The sequence below is a fragment of the Marmota flaviventris genome, chromosome 13 (assembly GCF_047511675.1).
Source record: "Marmota flaviventris isolate mMarFla1 chromosome 13, mMarFla1.hap1, whole genome shotgun sequence".
Lineage (NCBI taxonomy): Eukaryota > Metazoa > Chordata > Mammalia > Rodentia > Sciuridae > Marmota > Marmota flaviventris.
The window spans coordinates 70,227,640-70,248,853 of record NC_092510.1 but is presented as its reverse complement, the minus strand read 5'-3'; the positions used below and the strand labels follow the sequence as shown (position 1 = coordinate 70,248,853).

The 21,214-nt window shown below is 39.8% G+C and overlaps 1 protein-coding gene across 3 annotated transcripts; it reads left to right on the top strand.

Annotated features, from left to right (window-relative positions):
• Positions 1 to 903: 903 nt before the first annotated feature.
• Slc25a51 (solute carrier family 25 member 51) lies at positions 904 to 20,395 on the top strand. Of its 3 annotated transcripts, none has more exons than XM_027930823.2 (4): positions 904 to 1,012; positions 5,150 to 5,274; positions 9,511 to 9,585; positions 16,668 to 20,395. In XM_027930823.2, exon 4 carries the CDS (start codon positions 16,710 to 16,712, stop codon positions 17,601 to 17,603), a length of 894 nt encoding a protein of 297 aa, XP_027786624.2. In that variant the 5' UTR covers positions 904 to 1,012; positions 5,150 to 5,274; positions 9,511 to 9,585; positions 16,668 to 16,709; the 3' UTR covers positions 17,604 to 20,395. The 3 variants fall into 3 exon arrangements, with proteins under 3 accessions (XP_027786624.2, XP_027786626.2, XP_027786625.2); XM_027930824.2 differs by lacking the exon at positions 904 to 1,012 and adding an exon at positions 1,763 to 1,854; XM_027930825.2 differs by lacking the exon at positions 9,511 to 9,585.
• The last annotated feature ends 819 nt before the right edge of the window (positions 20,396 to 21,214 follow it).

Genomic DNA, 21,214 nt, shown 5'->3' with positions numbered 1-21,214 from the left:
TTGACAGTGAGATCTCCAGCCTCAGGCTGGAAGGAGGGGAAGCATGAAGAAGGGCCAATCGTGTGGTCACCTTGGGGTCCTGGTCCTCTTCTGCACGCCCATAGTGCCTGCTACCATCCCCAGGTGTGCCCCAAGTACAGTGCATGCTCTTCACACATTTGATAAGCTGCTTGGTGCTCTCTCTCTTCAAGCTGACTTGTATCCTATAACTTCCCATATCTGTGGTGTGCTTTCCAGCTTATGAATTAGAGCATTATTTCCAGTAAGAATCATTTATGACGGCCAAGGGACGCGTTCAGGCAGGGGTTACTTTTCCGACAGGGATTTGGGTTCAGGTACCAGTGACTTGACCAAGGTCACTCCTAGGAAGGGCCAGGGATACCACTCTGACCCAGGACATCTAACTCCAAGACCCCACAAGTTGTGTGAGGGTCAAAGGAAAAAGGGTTTAATAGTGACTTGCATATCCTAAAGTACATTTAACAACAAAAAAAACAACGGTGTTTTGTGAACGGCGGTATGGAGTAGCTGACAAAATGCACCCGAAGGTTTGAGCACATCTAACCAAGGATACAAAGCGCTAGCCGCCCAGAAGGGCACTGTCGGGCCTTCCGCGCACGCGCTTGCCACCCCCAATGAAGGATCTCCAGGCTCCTCCCGCACACTAGGGAACGCGTTGTTGTTTCTGGCACAGTGAGGCCACCGTACAGCACCAAGGCAAGACACCCTGGCTAGCGGAGCTTCACAGTTTAACTATAGGTGAGACGACGAGCCCCTCAAACCGCGCGGACCGCAGCCGGAGAAATACACCGGCGTCCCACAGCAACGCGCGGGCTTAGGGAGAGGCGGTGTCCCTCTCACGTGACCGGAACGGCGCGCAGCGCTCCCCGCCTCGCCCCGCCCCACAGATTGGTCGAGGTCTGCGCCTGCGCGGGCGCTGGCTCGCGGGCTCGCTCGCCGCGGTCCTGCGGGCCGGTGGCTCGGGGCGTGGGGCCCGGCGCCCGCAGCCATGGTAAGTACGGGAATGTGATGGGGAACCCCGGGCTACGCTCGGCATCTGAACAGAAGGAGGAACAGCATGAAAAAGGATCGAGGAGGCGGCCGCCACCGTGGGGACTTGGCCTTGCTTTGCGCGCGCGCACTGCGTCTCCCTCGCGGACTTCCCAAGCCCCGCGCTACGGGCCCGGATCCGAGCTCTCTTGGTCCCTGGCTCTCCGGCCCTCCTGGACCTCTACGGGCGCCGGGGCAGCGTAGCGACCATCCGCGCGAAGACTCGGCGCCTTCGTTCTCTTGGGCGCTCTCAGGCTGAGGAGGTTCCTCTCCGGGACTTGGGAACCGCTGGGCGGGGAGGGGCCGTGCATCGCCGGCGCCCGGGGTGGCCAGCGCGGGCACCGGCGGAAGGGCATCCACCCACCGCCTCTGGAGGCAGGGATTCCGGCATTCTCACCACCGGACCCCAGACTCTGGAGTTCCAGAGACCGAGGAGATCCTGGTGATCTTGCTTGCCCGCTCCCCCCTATTAAGAGATTGGGGAAATGGACGCCTGGAGAATGCTTTTTCTTAGACACCATATTGCATCGCGTTGTACGAAAACAGTTTACCAAGGCTTTTTGGGATGGGTGTGTTAATTGTTAGTCTCTCTACTGATTATTTACTGTTAAGTTTGGCTAGCTGAAGCATGTCAGAGGCTCGCTCTTTTACCCCTTTGGCATAACCTTTATTTTATGCCTTACAGTTCTACCCAGTTGGTCTTAGTTCCACCTTCTGTTTCTCTACCTGCAATCTGTGAAACAAAAGCCCTTAAAATACGTGAATAGTGACCTTGCCATTTGGAGCTTCCTGCGCCTTTGCATTGTAAGGATTACACGGAATCAGATGTGCTAGACACTTCATGTCCCATAGTGGTTCCATGTCACAGGTTAGAGGCTTTGGACCTGGAGTCATCCTTAGGGCATCTCAGGGGAAAATAACATGCTCTTTACCTTGACACGTCTGGTCTCTCATTTGCTAGGTGAAAGTAAACTCAGATCAGTGGATTTTAAAGTCATAAACATTGTTTTGTATATATAGTGGCAAAACACTGTCATAATTAGGACTAGAACCCAATCTGACCTTGTTCTGAATGCTGTCTCAGACCTGCTGACTAGTGGGAATTCACATCCTTGGAGAATTATAGTCACCCTCTGCCCAGGGTGTCTTTTTGCACATAGACCTTTATACTGGAATCACTTCTGGGTCATTTGTATCCACGTGAACTGTAAATTACAGTGGCTAAACTTTACACTGTTTCTTTAGCCACAGAAGTTTAACCTTGGCAGTTGAAAGTCACGTTCATTAACTTTGCTTCTTTATGTTAAGATAGGTTGAGCGGTTCAGGTAATGAACAATGGTAAAGTTATGGTAAATAAATTTTGCAATAAATTGCAAAGGATTACTATCCATGTTAAGGAATTTAAACACAGATCAACCTAGCAAAGAAATTAAACTGTGTTCACAACATAGTATGCATGCTAAGTTCTAAACTCTGTTGCTACAGAATACTGTGCACACTCTTTCTGTTGCTAAATTAAGAACCTATTCAAGCCATCCTGGTGTTAGGATGAAAAGAGAGAAAAAAGCTCTCCAGCCATGCTGATGAACCCAGGAAGGCACCACTACTGAGCTACATCCCCAACCCTTTTTCATGAAATTTTAATTTTGAGACAGGGACTACTAAATTACCCAGACTACCCTCAAACTTGTCCTCTGGGTCCTCTTGCCTCAGCTCCCCATGTAGCTGGAATAACAGGCATATGCCACCACACTGAGTGGAGGAAAAGCTTTAAATCTGTGAAGTCCCAGAGGTTTTCATAACATTCCTCTTTCCATCTAGGCCTAGTTTTTATTTATTTGCTTTTATTTTATTTTATTTTGGTATCGGGGATTAAACTCAGGGGCGCTTAACCACTGACTTACATCGCCAGCCCTTTTCATTTTTTCAGACAGTCTTGCAAGTTGATAAGTCTGGCTTTGAACTTGTGATCTTCCTGCCTCATCCTCCAGAGCCTTAAGCCATTTTTTTTTTTTTCAAATATGAGAATTTAAATCTATGGTAATGGTCTTAAAATTTATTTGATATAGTGGTCAGTAAATGACTGGCTAGCTTCTCTTAGCCATAGTTTTGTTTGTTTAGTAACAAGTCCCCATTATTAGAGTCATGACAAACTGGATGGAGTAACTTTAATTTGCAAAATTTTGTGAAGTAACACAAGTACCATTCCAGTAAAAATGAAAAATAAATGTGGACAAAATTCTTATTGTTGAAGCACACAGATAACTTGGTTTGTATCATCCAGAAACATGTACAAAATAGCTTCTAGGTGATGACTTTAGAATTCAAAGTATATTGGGCCTGGGGATGTAGTTCCATGGGAGTGTGTTTTCCTGGCATGCACAAGGCCTTGGATTTGATCCCCAGCAACACATACAAAATGGAGAGAGTGTGCGTGCACATGTGAGAAAGTTATGTATTCAGTATGTCAAAATGAAGTGTTTTTAACATTCGTAAGTTGTTAAAATATTGATTAATCTTGTACATTGAATATTTTTGTTGATTTTAACTTTAATTGTGAACCCTAAAGAATAGCAAATTTCTTTGCTGTTCTTCATTTCTATACTAAATTTCAGTTTTTTAAATATTGGTTAATCTTAAATTGGTAAGTATAGTACTAGTATGAGTTTTTTGTTTTTGTTTTGAGATATATATATAAGTTGTAGTTGGACACAATACCTTTGTTTTATTTATTTATTTATTTTTATGTGGTGCTGAGGATCGAACCCAGGGCCTCACACATGCTAGGCAAGCACTCTACCACTGAGCCACTACTCCAGCCCACTAGTAAGAGTTTTTAACGAAGGCTGAGGCAGGAATATATCAAGTTCAAGGCCAGCCTCAGCAACTTAGCAAGGCTGTAACCAACTCAGCAAGGCACTGTCTGAGAATAAAATATAAAAAGGGGCTCAGTAGTATAGCACCATGGGTTCAATCCCTGATACCCCAAAAAAAAAAAAAAAAATAGTTTAACTCATGCCTGTCAGCTGAAACAGTGAAAAAGTAAGGCTGTTGTAGACAAAGTGGTTAATTATTGTCAAACTCAGTACCCTGGCATACTTCTCATCTATAGAACATTTTCTTAAATTTGGTCATATTAAGTCACAAAACCTTGCTGCATTAACAAAGAGGTTAGATGATATTCTGGTACCTTTACCACTGAGCCACATTCCCCAGCCCTTTTTTTGTATTTTATTTAGAGACAGGGTCTAAGTTGCATAGGGCCTTGCTGAATTGCCGAGGCTGGCTTTGAACTTGAAATCCTCCTGTTTCAGCTTCCAAGGCAGCTGGGATTAGAGGCGTGTGCCACCCACCACTATTCTTTTTTAATATAATTTTTTTTTTGCATATAACAACACTAAATGAGCAAACAAGATTTTAGAACACATAGAAACAACTAGAATAAAATGCAGAGTATCTTAAAAAGTAGTAGAGCTTTTTGCTAAAAAGAAAATGCATAGTCTTATTAAACACTCAAATTGGGGCTAGAGTTATGGCACGGTGGTAGAGCACTTGCCTAGCATGTATGAGGCACTGAGCTTGATCTTAGCACCACATAAAAATAAACACATAAATTAAAGGTATTCTGTTTATAAAATTTTTTTCTAAAAACCACTTACATTATGAAATGCAGAATAAATTAGAATAACCGTCTAATCTTAGAAATTAGAAGAAAACCCAGACAAAGCATGTGAAGGAAGTAAGGAAAAGGAAAAGCAAATTTAAAAACTGAAAAATAAGGGTGGGGTTGTGGTTCAGTGGTAGAGCACTTGCCTCGCATGTGTGAGGCACTGGGTTCTATCCTCAGTACCACATGTGTTCATTTACAACTAAAAATATTTTTTAAAAACTCTGAAAAGTAATAAAATTGATTATTGAAGAGCTGGTTCTTTGCTGGGGGTAGGAGAGGTACATATCAGATAAACTGATTGTTCTCAATGAAAAGGAAATAAAAATACACATGGTTAGAAATATTTTTTTTAAAAATAGCCAGTGCTTAATAAGACTACAGAAATCAAACCAGAGTTTATTTTTATTTTTTACTTTACTTATTTAAAGGGAATCCAGTTATCAACATTGACTCCAGAAGAACGAACCTGATAAACCAGTAACAATGGAAGAAATTGGGAAAGTTGCCAAAAAGCTAGCATCCCTCACACCATGAGGCTCATCTGGTGTCACAGGTAATTTTTTCAAACTTCCTAGGGACAAGATAGTTTTGATAAGATTTAAATTGTTCCACAGGATGAAGAAGGGAAAATCTCAGGTTCTTTTTAAAAAGCCAGTAGAACACTGATGCTGGAACTTGATGTGATGATAGCTGTAAAATTGAAGGCTTGATCTGTTGTGAATAGTATTGTGATTTTAAAGTAATACACTAGCAGATGGCAGGCTACGAGTATAACTTGGTGGTAGAGTGCTTGATTACCATGCTCAGGCCTTGAATTTGATCCTCAGCACCAAAAAAAGAAAAAAATTATCAAATGTTATTTAATAAAACATTGAAAATGTATTTTGCCAAGCCAGGTAGGGTAGTATATGCCTGTAATCCCAGCAATTCTGAAGGCTGAGGCAAGAGGATCACAAATTCAAGCAATTTAGCGAGACCCTCACTAACTTTTTGAGACCCTGTCTCAAAATAATGGCTAGGGATGTAGCTTAGTGGTAAAGTACCCCTGGGTTTCAATCCCCAGTTTGAAAAATAAATATATATATATTTAATTTTTTTTTTGCCATGGCCAAGTAGGGTTCATTCCCATTTTCTAGGAGTGATTACATAATACAGAGTCTGACTTATAACAGTTCAACTTATAATTATTTTGCCCTTTTTTAAAAAATATTCATTTTTTAGTTGTATTTGGACACAATATCTTTATTTGTTTTTTTATGTGGTGCTGAGCACTGAACCCAGGACCTCTTGCTTGCTAAGCGAGCGCACTACCACTGAGCCACAACGTCAGCCCTATTTTGCCCTTTTTTTGTACTTTAAGTTGCAAAGCATTAGCAGTGAGCCACAGCTCCCAGCCAACCATGCATTCATAAGGGTAAACCAACAGTACTTTGTGTTGCTGAACTGGTAGGTTAGGCATATTAGATGCATTTTCGGGGGCTGGAGGTATAGCTCAATGGTAGAGAATGTGCTTATCCTGAGGGAAGCCCTGAGTTCAATCCCTGGCACCAAAAATAAGTAAGTAAATGAATAAATGAGTTTCCAACTTAGGATATTTTCAGTTTATAATGGGCTCATCAGGATATAATCCCATCATAAGTCAAGGAATATCCATACATTAAATAAATACTTCAGGAAAGAACAATAGCAATAGTTCATACTTGCTGAGTACTTACTATACTTCAGACTATACTCCTGGGTGCTTTCTCTGTATTTACTCAATTAAGCCAGCCCATGAGCTAGCTAAGTACCTTGCCTATCTTATAAACAAGGAAGTTAAGTCATAAAGAACACTTGTCAGCTCAGTAGATTATGATAGAGCTGGGATTTGAACCCAGGCAAGTAGTAGATTCCAAAGGCTCTTATATGTTATAATGGCTCTGTGTCCTGCATCTTATAATTTTAGTAGCTACCTAAAAGCATTTCACTAAAGTTCAAGGTAGATTTCTTATTAATTATGGTAGGAAAGGGGGGTGGTAGTAAAAACTGGAATAAATATACTTTCTTCTCATATTTGTAAACTTTCTTTTTTCTTTCTTTTTCTTTTTTTTCTTTTTGGTACTGGGGATGGAACCCAGGGGCACTTTGCCACTGAGCTGCATCCCCAGTTCTTTTTATTTCTTATTTTGAGACAGGTCTTACTAAGTTGCTGAGGCTAGCCTTGAACTTGAAACCTTTCTTTCTCAGTCTCCCGAGTTGCTGGGATTACAAGTGTGCCCAGTATACTCTTTATCAGATCATTGTTAGTTGATCATTAGTAACTCGGAAAAAATGGAAATCTTTTTTTCTTTTTTAGTGGTACTAGGGATTGACCCCTGGGTGCTCTACCACTGAGCTACACACACGCCCAATTTTAATTTTTTTTTTTAATAGAATTTCATTTTTTTTTAAGAGAGAGGAGAGAGAATTTTTTTAATATTTATTTCTTTTAGTTATTGGCGGACACAACATCTTTGTTTGTATGTGGTGCTGAGGATCGAACCTGGGTCGCACGCATGCCAGGCGAGCGCGCTACCACTTGAGCCACATCCCCAGCCCCCAATTTTAATTTTTATTTTGAGGCAGGGTCTCAATATAATTGTCCAGGCTGGGAGTCACTAGGATTATAGGCATGAGCCAAACAACAGAATCCATTTTCAATGGCAAATAAAATTCACAGTAAAGAGATAGGGGCCTAAGTTATAATTGCCGCTATACTAATATGGGATTTTTTTATAATTTTTTTTTAAAGAGAGAGAATTTTTTAACATTCATTTTTCAGTTTTTGGTGGACACAACATCTTTATTTTATTTTTATGTGGTACTGAGAATCAAACCCAGCACCCTGCACATGACAGGCGAGCACGTTACTGCTTGAGCCACATTCCCCAGCCCCTGATAATGTTTTAATATAGAAAAAAAAAAACTAATTTTTTTGAGTATAGAATAAAATTTTTTTTTTTCTAAAATCTTTTTTTTTTTTTTAAGAGAGAGTGAGGGAGGGAGAGAGAGAGAGAGAATTTTAATATTTATTTTTTGGTTTTCGGCGGACATAACATCTTTGTTTGTATATGGTGCTGAGGGTCGAACCCGGGCCGCACGCATGCCAGGCGAGCGCGCTACCGCTTGAGCCACATCCCCAGCCCCTAGAATAAAATTTTGTAGCCTGCCCCCACCTTTACTGGGATTGACCCCAGGGTTACATTACCACCGAGCCGCATCCCCAGCCATTTTTTATTTAGAGACAGGGTCTTGCTAAGTTACTTAGGGCCTACCTAAGTTGCCGAGTCTGCCTTTGAATTCATGATCCTCCTGCCTCAGCCTCCTGAGCCACTGGGATTATAGGCATGCACCACTATGCCTGGCCATCTTGAGCCTTTTTTATTTTGCTGAGGCTGGCCGTAAACTTGTGATCCTCCTGCCTCACCCTTCAAAAGCTGGGACTATAGGTGTATGCCACTATGCCTGGCAGGTTTTGGGTTTTCTAAGCATAATCTTTCAGATGATGTTAAATTATAGCACTGAGAAGACATCCTTCACTTCTTGTTTGTAACATAATCCTAAAGATGGGCATGGATAAATGATAAACAGGGATGCTTGAGAAGGAATAAATTCATATGGGTCAGTTATCAGTGACTGTTTTTCCCATGTCATGGTGATTTACAGGACTTGAATAATAGATAACAAGACTTCCTGTTTCTCAAACCAAAAGCCAGTATCATGCTTACTGTTCATTTCTGAGTCTTCTTACAAATGTCAAGGCAAATAAAAGGATGTTCACTATATTTATAACTTTGTTTAGGAAGTATTTGTCAGTCCAGGAAAAAGATATGTATTACAAAAGAAAAGTCAAAAATTATTTGCAATTTTATTTTTTATATTATGGAAACTAAAACAGACCTATAAAAAGGTGAGAAATAGAGGATTTAGTAAGTGGGTTGTTCTAACCTTAATACACAAGAATTGGTAACTTTTAATATACAGACAAAAACAAATTAGAAAATTAATAGAAGGAGCCAAGTGCTATGGCACATACTTGTAATCCCCAAAACTTGGGAGGCCAAGGCAGGAGGATTGCACATTGGAGGTCAGCCTGGGCAAGTTAATGACACCCTGTCTCAAAATTAAAAAGGACACTGGGTGTGGTTGTGCATGCCTGTAATCCCAGCCACTCGGGAGACTGAGGCAGGAGGATTGAAGGTTTGAGGCCAGTCTCAGCAATTTAGCAAGGCCCTAAGCAATTTAGGGAGACCCTGTCTCAGGATTAAAAAAAAAAAAAGGAGAAGAAGAAAGGGGCAATCCCTAGTTCCTCCTTCCCCTGGGCCCCCCCCCAAAAAAAGAAAAATTGAAAAGGACTAGAGTTATAGGTAAGTGGTAGAGAGACTACCCATGGATTTAATACCTGGTACCCACAGAAAAGGAAAGGAAATTAATAGAAGGAAGCAACATATTGATAACAGTATCCATATGTAAGAAATAGTCAAGAGAATAATTTAAATGCTATAAGGTTTGTGAAAAGATGTAAGAAAGATTTTTATTTTGGGGAAGGGGTTGGTATTGAGGAAGTGAACCCAAGGGCACTTTATCAGTGAGTTACATCCCCAGCCCTTTTTTAATTTTGAGATAGGTCTCACTAAGTTGCTGAGGCTGTCTTCAAACTTGCAATCCTGTCTCAGCATCCCAAGTTGCTGGGATTAGAGGCATGTGCCACTTTACCTGGAATAAGATGCAGTTTTTAAAAGGTGATCATTTTAAAATCTATACTTTACAGCCACCTCCACTATAAAACACTAACAGATTTTTTGGGAGGAATACGATGAAATACACTGAAGTTCTCCTGGAAAAGGTAAGAGAACCAGGAAAGCAGTGATGATTCTTTGAAGCGTGGAGGGGGAGTCTTGGAATAAAGAGATACATTTGGACATCACAGTTGGCTAAAACAGATTAGTGCTGGAGAATGAAGAGTAGGCCAACACGGTAGAGAAGAATGGAGTTCAAAAATAAATGCAAATCCTGGGTATTTAGATTATGCAAACCACTAAGAAAAAGAGTTTGGTTGATGGTGTTTTGCACTTTGTTATCTTTGCCTTACTCCTTCCATTGAAAGTTAGGAGAGAGATCAGTGCAGTTGATAAATGAAACCATAGAAACTGTAGAAGAAAGCCTAGGTTACTTGTTTATAATTTTTTGGAGTAATGAAGGCCTACCGAGGCCATAAAATCTAAAAGACAAGTTTGATAGATTTACTGTCCAAAGTATTTTGTTAGTACCACAAAAATGATACAGACAAAGAGAGAAAAGGATTTGCAATTCTTTTATTAATATACCTAGGTTTGATTTTCTTCATAGACAAAGACATTTACAAATCAGGGGGGAGAAGTGCTTGCAAGAGAATGGGCACCATAAACGAAAGCTTAAGAAACTTAAATGGTGAATAAAAAGGAAAAATGCCGTATTTTATTCAAAAAAATTGAAATGTAAAATAGTGCATTCATCATGGTTTAGGTACAAGGTTGCCCATTGCCGTATTGTTTAAAGGCCAAAACAAAGAAGAACAAGAAACAGTGGTTATACAGGAGGATCAGTGGTGTACAGAGCATTCTTTTGATAGAGTGCAGCCATGCAGAGCTCTCAGGCACCCCTTTGCTGATCCTCAATCCCACAATGTGTGTGCTTTCCCTTTTTTTTTTTGCTTAATAGTATGTTCTTTTTGCTTATTTTTAAAATGATAGCTAGATTGGAAGAGGGCCAAAAATAAGAGGTGGAGTGAGAGTGGTCTCAGTCGGTTTGATTGCTAAAGATGAGTGGGCCAGTGAGCCCACTCCAGGAGGGAGTGTCTGTGAGTTTAATTGATATACAGCTTTTTTCTAATCCCTTAACACATTTCTTTTATGAATTTTTATTCAAATGGTTCATTTTTTATTGTTGGATCTACAAGCAGCTCAACTCCAAGGAAACTGGCATCTCTGTATTAAACATAGTGACTTTATGATCTAACTGATTTGGTACAGGCGAAAATTAGAAATAATTTTTCTGTTCAAATTGCAGTGAAGCAACTTGTCAAAACAAAAATTTTGTTCAAGTGAACAAAATTTTTGGACTTTAGAGCTTAGAGCCACAGCTCACCTGGTCATCAGAGTGTTTAGTGAAAGGTTTGAACCCTGTCACTCTGCAGTTCTCTAGGAACAACCTGGTGACATGTAGTGGACAAAAGTTTCCTGCTTTTATTACCTTAGAGGGTTGTGCAGGGATACTCAGTCATAATTCTTAACTGAAGGCGAGTTTATCTTTTCTAATAGAAGTGTTCAGCAAGCCTGCTCAAACTCTAAACAGAGGCTCTGGACCACACATGGTACAGATGTTTACATTTTCTTAATCTGTCTTGGAAAAGGCACACAGATCTTGGTGTAACATACCTAAGAAAGGTATGTTCCATTTGCTTCACATGTGATTGAGGATGGTCTTGGGATTTTCCTGAGGGTCTCCCATGATACAGGTCCTAGCCTGCTTCTCCTTTCTCATCAGCTGCCTGTCCTCCCACCTACGCTGTGCAGAGCATACATAAGTAATTTTTCAAATATGTGATACTGTTGATCCCTTGACACAGGACCTGTGCCTCAGCCTGTGCCATTGTTGGCCAGAATGTACTCTCCCATTATGTGCCTTACTCAGCTTTCAAAGCCAGGCCAGAGGCCCTCTCCTGCCTGCCACCCACCAGACTGCTGAGAGCCCTCTGTGGGCCTTGGATACCTTGTGCATGTTTCTGTGATTCTTGTCACCTTGTAGTCTAATTATTTGCTTATCTTAATCTCTCTGAAAGAGGCATCTGATACGCATTCTCTTCATCTAATTTTCACTCTAATCTTGCAGAGGGGATGGTATTCTAATTTATAAATGTGGAAACTGAGGCTCAGAAGGGTAAAACAATTTGCCTTAGGCCACTTTGTAATTTTCTCACGTCTATCACTGTTGGCTTTTTCTTATCCTCATTAGACCATTATTATTGTTGTTGTTATTATTTATTCATATGTGGTACTGAGAATCGAACCCAGTGCCTCATACATGCCAGGCAAGTGCGCTACCTCTCAGCCCCAACCCCAGCCCCAGCATTAGACCATTATTGTTACTGTTTTAACTTTTGAAAACAGTTGAATAGACCAAGGCAAATTTAATTTACATTGAAAAATGTAAAACAGGAAAATATAGCATTACTGTGAAATTAGAAAATATAGATAAACCACTCACTTTAGCCATTTTGTGTATGTAAATTTTGATTTAAAAATAGGATTGTGGGCTGGGGTTGTGGCTCAGTGGTAGAGCACTCGCCTAGTACGTGTGAGGCCCTGGGTTCGATCCTCAGCACCATATAAAAATAAATAAAGATATTGAGTCCAATTACAACTAAATATTAGTTGTAAAAAATATTTAAAAAAATACATAGGATTGTGCCTTAGTACTGTTACATGTCAATAAAAAATTTTATTTTGCTTTTTTCTGTAACATTGTTTATTCCTTGAATAAAGGACTTATTTAAATTTCATAAGCAACATTAAACATGTAATAATATTCTGAACCTTAAATGCTTTTTTTCATGTATTTATATTTATTTTTATTTTTTAAAATTTGTCCTAATTTATAATACATGTGTATTTCAATTCATTGTACACAAATGGAGCACAACTTTTCATTTCTCTAGTTGTAGATGATGTAGAGTCTCACCACATGTGCAGTCATATGTGTACCTAGGGTAATGATGTTCATCTAATTCCACCATCTTTCGTACCCCCTTGCCCCCTACCTTCCTCTCCCTCCCCTTTGCGCAAAGTTCCTCCATTCTCCCCCACACTCCCTCTCCCTCATGATGGGTCAGCATCCACTTATCAGAGAGAACATTCCTTGTTTGGTTTTTTGGGATTGGCTTACTTCGCTTAGCATGTTATTCTCCACCTCCATCCATTTACCTGCAAATGCCATAATTTTATTCTCTTTTAATGCTGAGTAATATTCCATTGTGTATATGTACCACAGTTTCTTTATCCATCCATCTGTTGAAGAGCATCTAGGTTGGTTCCACAGTTTAGCTATTGTGAATTGAGCTGCTATGAACATTGATGTGGCTGTGTCACTGTGGTATGCTGATTTTAAGTCCTTTGGATATAGACCAAGGAGTGGGATAGCTGGGTCAAATGGTGGTTCCATTCCAAGTTTTCTAAGGAATCTCCATACTGCTTTCCATAATGGTTGACCAATTTGCAGTGCCACCAGCAATGTATTGAGTGTACCTTTTCCCCATATCCTTGCCAACACTTATTATTGCTTGTATTCTTGATAATTGCCATTCTGACTGGAGTGTGATGAAATCTTAGAGTAGTTTTGATTCGCATTAAATACTTTGATTTTTTTGTTATTTTTTATTTTTTAGAAGTAATTGGACACAATACCTTTATTTTATTTATTTTTATGTGGTGCTGAGGATTGAACCCAGGGCCTCATGCGTGCTAGACGAGTGCTCTACCACTGAGCCACAATCCCAGCCCCAAATACTTTGATTTTTTAATGATCATATAATATCCCCGTTAAGAAGGCTCTCAACACCCGTAGATACATCTTCATTTATGCAGTGGGTCCCTTACTGTTGAGCATTTAATTTTTATTCAGAATTTGCTATTAAAAGCACTGTTATGCCTGATACTGTGGCACAGTCCTATAATCCCGGACACTCAGGAGACTGAGGCAGGAGGATCACAGGTTTGAGACCAGCCTGGGTAACTGAGCATGACACTGTCTCAAAATTTAAAAATCTCTGGGGATGTGGCCCAGTGGTAGAGTGCCTCTGGGTTAATCCCCAGTTCCAAAAACAACAAGAAAGCGTTGTGATGATGTTAGGGGTGAATCTTTGCATACATCTTATGTAAGTAATTATTTCCCTAAGCTTTATTCTTAGAAGGGAAATCGTGGTTGTGTGTTGTGGACTTTGTTGTGGACTGTGGCTCCTGTGGATGTCAGCTTTCAAGAGCTGCTGCTGGTTTTTCTCTGCCTCAGCTACATACTCTGCTTGACCGTGATCACATTTCTCTGTACCTTTAGTCCTGAATGTTTCACAGTTCACAGCGGCACATGTGTAGTATTTGGAGGGGAAAACATAAGGCACTTTGTAGTTTTTTGTCCTAAGACAAATATCTTGATGAGGTATCTGACTCTGTTTCTCGTGGAAGCCCTTGTATGTGGCTTGGATGCCTTCACCTCTGGGTTCTTTTTTTTTTTTTTTTTTAATATTTTTTAGTTTTAGGTGAACTTCAATAACTTTATTTTATTTATTTATTTTTATATGGTGCTGAGGATCAAATCCAGTGCCTCACATGTGCTAGGCAAGTGCTCTACCACTGAGCCCCAACCCCAGTCCTTGCCTCTGGGTTCTTAAGTAGAGCTGCTCTAAATGTGGATATGCATGGTCTTTATGGTTCTGCTTTGTTATTTTGGATACCCAGGTGCAGGATGCTGTTTTCCATAGCAGTTGTACCATTTTGGAGTCCCACTAAGGGTGTCTGAGCATTCCAGCTTCACATCCCTGTCAGCACTTGTTACTTTCTGTGTTTCTATTGTTGTTCTTTGGTTTTGCAGTAGTAGCCACCTTCATAGGTATGAGGTGATACTGTCTTGTGGTCTTGATTTGCATTTCTCTGATCACTGACATTGAGCATCTTCTCGTGTGCTTATTGGTCATTTTGTACATTATCTTCAGAGAAATGTCTGTTGAAGTCCTTTTTTGTTTGTTTTTTGTGGTGCTGGGAATTTAACCCTGGGCCTTGTTTGTGCAAGGCAAGCACCGTACCAACTGAGCTATATCCCCAGCCCCCTTTGTTCATTTTTAAATTGACTTATTTAATAGTCTTAGTAAGTGTGCTGACTTACTGTTAAGGAATTAAAGTCAATTTTAAAATATTTAGCCTGATATATCTAAAGTATAATAAAATGACCATGTCATCCCTAAATACAGTTTCCAGGACCACACTTGCAATGTAGGAATTGTTCTGGATAATCCAATTTGAATCTTTTGTTTTTGTTTTCTGTTTGGAAAAATCAGATTTTTTTTTTAAGAGAGTGAGAGAATTTTTTTTTTTTTTTTGAGAGAGAGAGAGAGAGAATTTTTTTAATATTTATTTTTCTTAGTTTTCGGCAGACACAACATCTTTCTTTGTATGTGGTGCTGAGGATCGAACCCGGGCCGCACGCATGCCAGGCGAGCACGCCACCACTTGAGCCACATCCCCAGCCCGGAAAAATCAGATTTCGATGACTGGAAGCAAAGAGCTTGCTTGTATTTTATGAAAGCAGATGTGTTACAGGGGTAGGACTTTGCCTTGGTGCCACTCAGTAAGCAAGCCTATATGTTTAGACTTCAGATCCTTGCACTCTCTGGTCTACCTGCCTCTTATCCAAGGCAGCCTCCCACAGTCATTGCAGTCTGTGGTGTGGTAGTAGGCATGTGAGCCCTGGAGTCAGACTTCATTTCAAAATGCTGGCCCCACCAGTTACTAGGTATACCTTGAACAATGGAGAAGTTGATTTTTGTTTTGGGGGGGAGGTTTATTTTGTTTCATTTTGTTTTGTAAAACTGAGAAAATAATATAGAATTGTTTTGAAAATTAAATTATGTAAAAATATAGTACAGCCTACAGGCCTTCTGTGACCTCATTTTCCACATCTCTCCACCTCCCAGCGTTCGTACCTCATGTGTCCAACAGCACATATTTATCATAGAAGATATTGCACTGCGTTGTAATTGTTTACATTGGCAGGTTCTTCTTCTAGTTTGTGAATTTCTTGTCTTTGAATCTCTAATACTTGCCAGCGGGCCAAGTTCAAAGGTACTAAATAACTTGTATTTAGTACCTTAGTATGAATAGAATGCATGCATGCACATTTTGCTGTATTAACTACCATGGGAAGACTTTGAGTTAATTTCAGTAAAATAATAGAGATATACCATTGTTTAGTACAGCCAATAGTTAGGAAGTAGTTCAGTGGTGTTTGAACTATTTTGGTCTCAGGATCCTTTACACTATTTTTATCTATTTGTTTGTTTGTTTGTATTTAGTACTAGAAATTGAACTGAGCTACATCCCCAGCCCTTTTAATTTTTTATTTTGAGATGGTATCTCACAAAGTTGCTGAGGCTGGCCTTCCTCAGCCTCCCAAGTCATGTGCACCACTGTGCCTGGCTCCCCTCTTTTTTTTTTTAATGTTTTTTTAGATGTTGGTGGACTTTAATTTGATTCATGTGTTTATTTACATAAGAGAATCGAACCCAGTGCCTTACACATGCTAGGCAAGTGCTTTACCACTAAGCCACAACCGCAGTACCTGGTTCCACTCTTAAAAATTATTATTGTGAATCCCAAAGAGCCTCCCCCTTTCCCACATACTGGGAATAGAACCCATGGGTGCTCTACTACTGAGCTATATCTCCATCCCTAGTTATTTTTTATTTTGAGACAGGGTCACACTAAGTTGCTGAGGCTGACCTTGAACTTGGTCTTCCTATCTCCCAACTAGCTAGGATTATAGGCGTGTGCCATAGCACTTGGCAAGGGGTCTTCTGAAAATACTTTAAAGAATTGCTGATATATAGTATAGTGCACTGAATTATCACACTGAATTCCATTCATATATACTAAATTAACATGATAATGAAAAAAAAATTTATGTGACGAACTACTTGCCTAGTCTAAAAGGGAAAACGTATGGTTCATAAATTGGAGGAGGGATTAAAGAGAAATTCCATGTGTTTGTCTCTCCATGAAAAGGTTTTCCCTTGGACTAGAGGCATAATTCAGTGGTAGAGCACTTGCCTGGTATGCACAAGGCTCTGGGTTCCATCCCCAGCACCACAAAAAAAATTTACCTATTATCATTTTTTATTTGTAGGTTAAAAAAAATCCTTCATGAAGAAGAGAGACCTTAAGCAACATGATGGATTCAGAAGCTCATGAAAAGAGACCACCAATCCTTACATCTTCAAAACAAGACATCTCGCCTCACATTACAAATGTTGGTGAGATGAAGCATTACTTGTGTGGCTGCTGCGCAGCTTTCAACAATGTAGCCATCACATTTCCCATTCAGAAGATCCTTTTTCGGCAGCAGCTCTATGGAATCAAAACCCGGGATGCAGTGCTTCAGTTGAGGAGGGATGGATTTAGAAACTTGTATCGTGGAATCCTTCCGCCATTAATGCAGAAAACCACCACCCTGGCACTTATGTTTGGTCTGTACGAGGATTTGTCTTCCCTTCTCCAAAAGCACGTCAGTGCCCCAGAGTTTGCAACCCGTGGCGTGGCGGCAGTACTTGCAGGGACAACAGAAGCCATTTTCACTCCATTGGAAAGAGTTCAGACATTGCTTCAAGACCACAAGCATCATGACAAGTTCACAAACACTTATCAGGCTTTCAGGGCACTGAAGTGCCATGGAATTGGAGAGTATTATCGAGGTTTGGTGCCCATTCTATTCCGTAATGGATCCAGCAATGTCCTTTTCTTTGGTCTTCGAGGTCCCATTAAGGAGCACCTGCCTACTGCAACGACTCACAGTGCTCATTTGGTCAATGACTTCATCTGTGGAGGTCTACTGGGTGCCATGTTGGGATTCTTGTTTTTTCCAGTTAATGTTGTAAAAACTCGCATACAGTCTCAGATTGGTGGAGAATTTCAGTCTTTCCCCAAGGTTTTCAAAACAATCTGGCTAGAACGGGACAGAAAATTGACAAATCTTTTCAGAGGTGCCCATTTGAATTACCATCGATCTCTCATCTCTTGGGGGATAATCAATGCTACTTATGAGTTCTTGTTAAAGGTTATATGAGAAAAGTCGTTGGTGAAGTGCCATGTATTAACTAAATAGACCTAAGAATGTAGTTTGGTCTTATTCCTAATTGGCTCAAATATAAGTTGGTGTCACTAAGTCCAGGCTGAATGAATTATGGGCAAAGTTAATTTCCTTAAGCCTCAACAACAAAAATAAACAATAAAAAGTTTCAGTAGGAAAATTTAAGGGTTTTTTGTTGTTTTTGTCATTACCCAGGAGCTTTAGGCTTGTTGTCTGGTAAATAGCTTCTGTCTGGTGACCTTTCACAGGGTAACCAAACAGCGAAGATATGATTCTTTTTTTCCAGAACAGCCTGAAGACTTCGTTATTGAAACATGAATGCCTGTGACCAGCCAGAGAGAATGCTCTAGGGCCCTGGGACTTCTCAGGCTTACTTTGTTACTCCATTTCTTGCTTCTTGGCTTTCAGGAGCACTTGCAAAGGGTAGTCTTCATTGAACTCCAGCATTTATGTGGTAGACAAAGGAACAGAACAGAGAAGAACAGCTAATTAGGTGTAGGTGTTTCATGATGAATTGTTGGTGTTAGTTTTGAAACTAAGCACCTGTTGGGATCGTGATTGTCCAAGCTGCCTGTTTTAAATGTGGTAGAATCAAGTAGCTAATGAAAGTTTTGCTTTCTAGCTTTGAAAGTTTTCTCTTTAATTCTGACTATGATCTTAAGCCCTTCCAAAATATCCTTGTGTTAATTTTACTGATTTCTTTGCTAAAAGATGGAGGACTATAAATATTTCATGCTATTAAGAGGTCATAAATGCATATGGATCACACTCTTTTATCTTGGTTTCTTTAATGGTGCCAACTTAGCAGAGGGCTTTGACGGTTTCCCCCCCTTGAGTAGTAATATATCATATTCAAGCATCCTGGTCTTTTGAAACTACTTTTAAAAGATAAACACTTCCATAAAAGATAAACACTTCCATATTAACTGATCCCCATTTTTTTTTTCCTGCTTTCTAAATGTTACAGGGCTCAATGGGGAAGCTCAGTATAGATTTTGCTCCATGGTATTAGCAGTCTTTATTTTACTTTTGGAAATAGGGACATCTTAGGATTTGGGCATTTGGGGAACTTAGTTCTACCAGTGTGACATTAAAACAAAATAATTTAAGAGCATATGATCTAAATAAAGACATTAGAAGGCTTATTTTGAATTTTAGAGCTTGGTATTGGCTCAACAACACACTCGTACCTTATTTAACAGATAAGTTATTTGTTAAAAGAACCAGGAAATATTAGAACTTTTTTTCGAGGTAGATGAAACAAAATGACTCTAGGATCAACTGAAAAACCAATGAAACATAAGGAACATTCTAGAGAAGTAGCTTATGAATCTTTAAAAAAATCCATCTGTAAATATTATATAGCTTTTGCCTCCCAATATATGACATGAAGAAGTGGGTGGGTTTGGGGGAGGGGGTTTGCTTTGGTTTTTTCCAGTGCTGGGGATGAAACCCAGGACCTTTTGCCTGCTACACAAGTACTCTGCCACTGAGCTATGCTTCTCACCCCCCCTCCCCCGCTCCCAACCTACTTTGAAAGGTTTTTTGATACAAATTTTTCATTTTTCTGGGTAATATGTGCACATACCAACCAAAATAAATCAGGGCCTCATCTAGTAGCTTACTCAAAAGTTTTTGTGGACTTATAGTCCAAACAGTCATTTACCTCTAAACACAGTGTGGCTGGTTAAATCAGGTGACCATCCTTTCAACTGTGAAGGGTTAGGGAGCACATTAAATATTTGCAAGGCAGTAATGGAATTAAATAGCATTACAGCAGCTCTGCTTCATATTTTTGTGGTAGATACAGCAGTTCAGAGACCAAGGTACAGATGTGAGGATTTCAGAAAGCAAGAACTTGACACCAAATAAATTTTAAATAGCTTCCCTTGGCCTACTGAGTCAGGATTTAAAGGGAGTTTCAGAAGTGAATGGAGATGGCACTCCTGACCCCCAGTCACGTTTGAGCAGAGGTGCTCCGCACATGGAGCAGCCCCTGGCCTTAAAGACACCTCCGCGGGGCCTCCATTCTGTGGGCCTTTTTGTCTTTACACTCCACACAGGGGAGAGATTTAAGTTGTAAAGCACTTTTGTGAAATAAAAGTGATACGAGAATTGAAAGTGCTTTGTTTTTTTTGTGTCTCAAATGTGACATTTAAAAACAACATTGTTAATGGTTTTAACTCATTTTTAAACTTGTCATTTTTACAGCTCTTGAAGACCAAACTGCAAACACATTACCAGAGATGGTTTTGTGTTTTCCTAGACTTTTTTTTTAATTTGTCAATTCAGAACTTGTAGCCAACAGCTTTATCTGGACTTTAAGTCAAAATGTGTACTTAAGAAATTCTAACTACTCTTTTTACCTTCAGTGTGAACTGTTGTGCTAATCATTTTTAAAAGGCAAACATGATTAAATAACTATCTGAAGAGCTTTAAGTGGCCTTTCTGTTACATACATGGCACAGGCAGCTCATGAGTATAAGACACTTGAGGTTTTGTGTCCTATGCTCCCTGTTTGATGCCTCCAGAAATGTTATGAATTCTGCATTTAACACACTTCAAGTGGTACAAGCCCTCAGGACTGCACCACAGAGCAAACACAGCCTTTGTATGGTGGCAAATCTTGTGTCTTGTTCTTTTGTAGTAGGGGACAAAGTTGATGTTTTTGTCTAAATAATCAAATGTTCATCTTGACTCATGGTTGATTATATAATCACCTGCTATACATTGTGACCTGTGCAATAAAACTTGTGTATATAAACTTACATTTGGATGCCTGAAATTCCCAAGCTCAACAACAGTGAGCTATAATACTCATATAAGGCTGTGCAAACCTCTAAGGGAATACTGAGCCGCAGACAGGGTGTATGTGGGATCTAGAGGGCTTGCTTCCAGGAAGCCAATCATGTCCAACCAACAGCAGGGCAATACAGGTGAAGTACTGTGGTGTGGGAGTCCGAAAATGAAGGCAAGGCCGGAGATGGTACTCGAACAAAGGGTAAGCACTCAGACTCGGTTTCCTTTATATTAAAATCTTTGTTTTTTCATGTGCAAATAAATGATATTGAAGACTTGAATGGCATTCTCTCTAAATTTGAGGATTTTTAGCTTTTAATGCTTTTTGCTTAATATTTGCTTGCCTAAATAGCTCCCAAATTGTGTTAAAGTTTTGTTATTAAAAGCAGTTAAACACACAAACTCTTTGCTGTTTTGAGTTATGTGACTATGAGTTAAATTCAAATCTGTTAACATACTTTTAAAAAAAGTATAAAAAGTTAACATACTTTTTGTGGTAATTGGAATAAAGTTTGTTTTTTAAGCCCATCCTATTTGGTGATTTGTGATTAATTTCTTACCATTAACACTTTCTTTTTTGTGGTAGTTTATTGATCTATTGGTAAAACATTTAGCACACTGCCTTGTCTTTTAGCAGTTCACCTGAGGAATGCTGGTAAAATGAACATTTATCCTATCTTGTTTGGTCAGGAGGAAGTCCACACAAGTTAATTTTCTACATAGCTTTACTACTAAGAATTTTGTCTTTTTTGTTGTTTTTTGTAGTGCTAGGGATCAGACCCATTGTC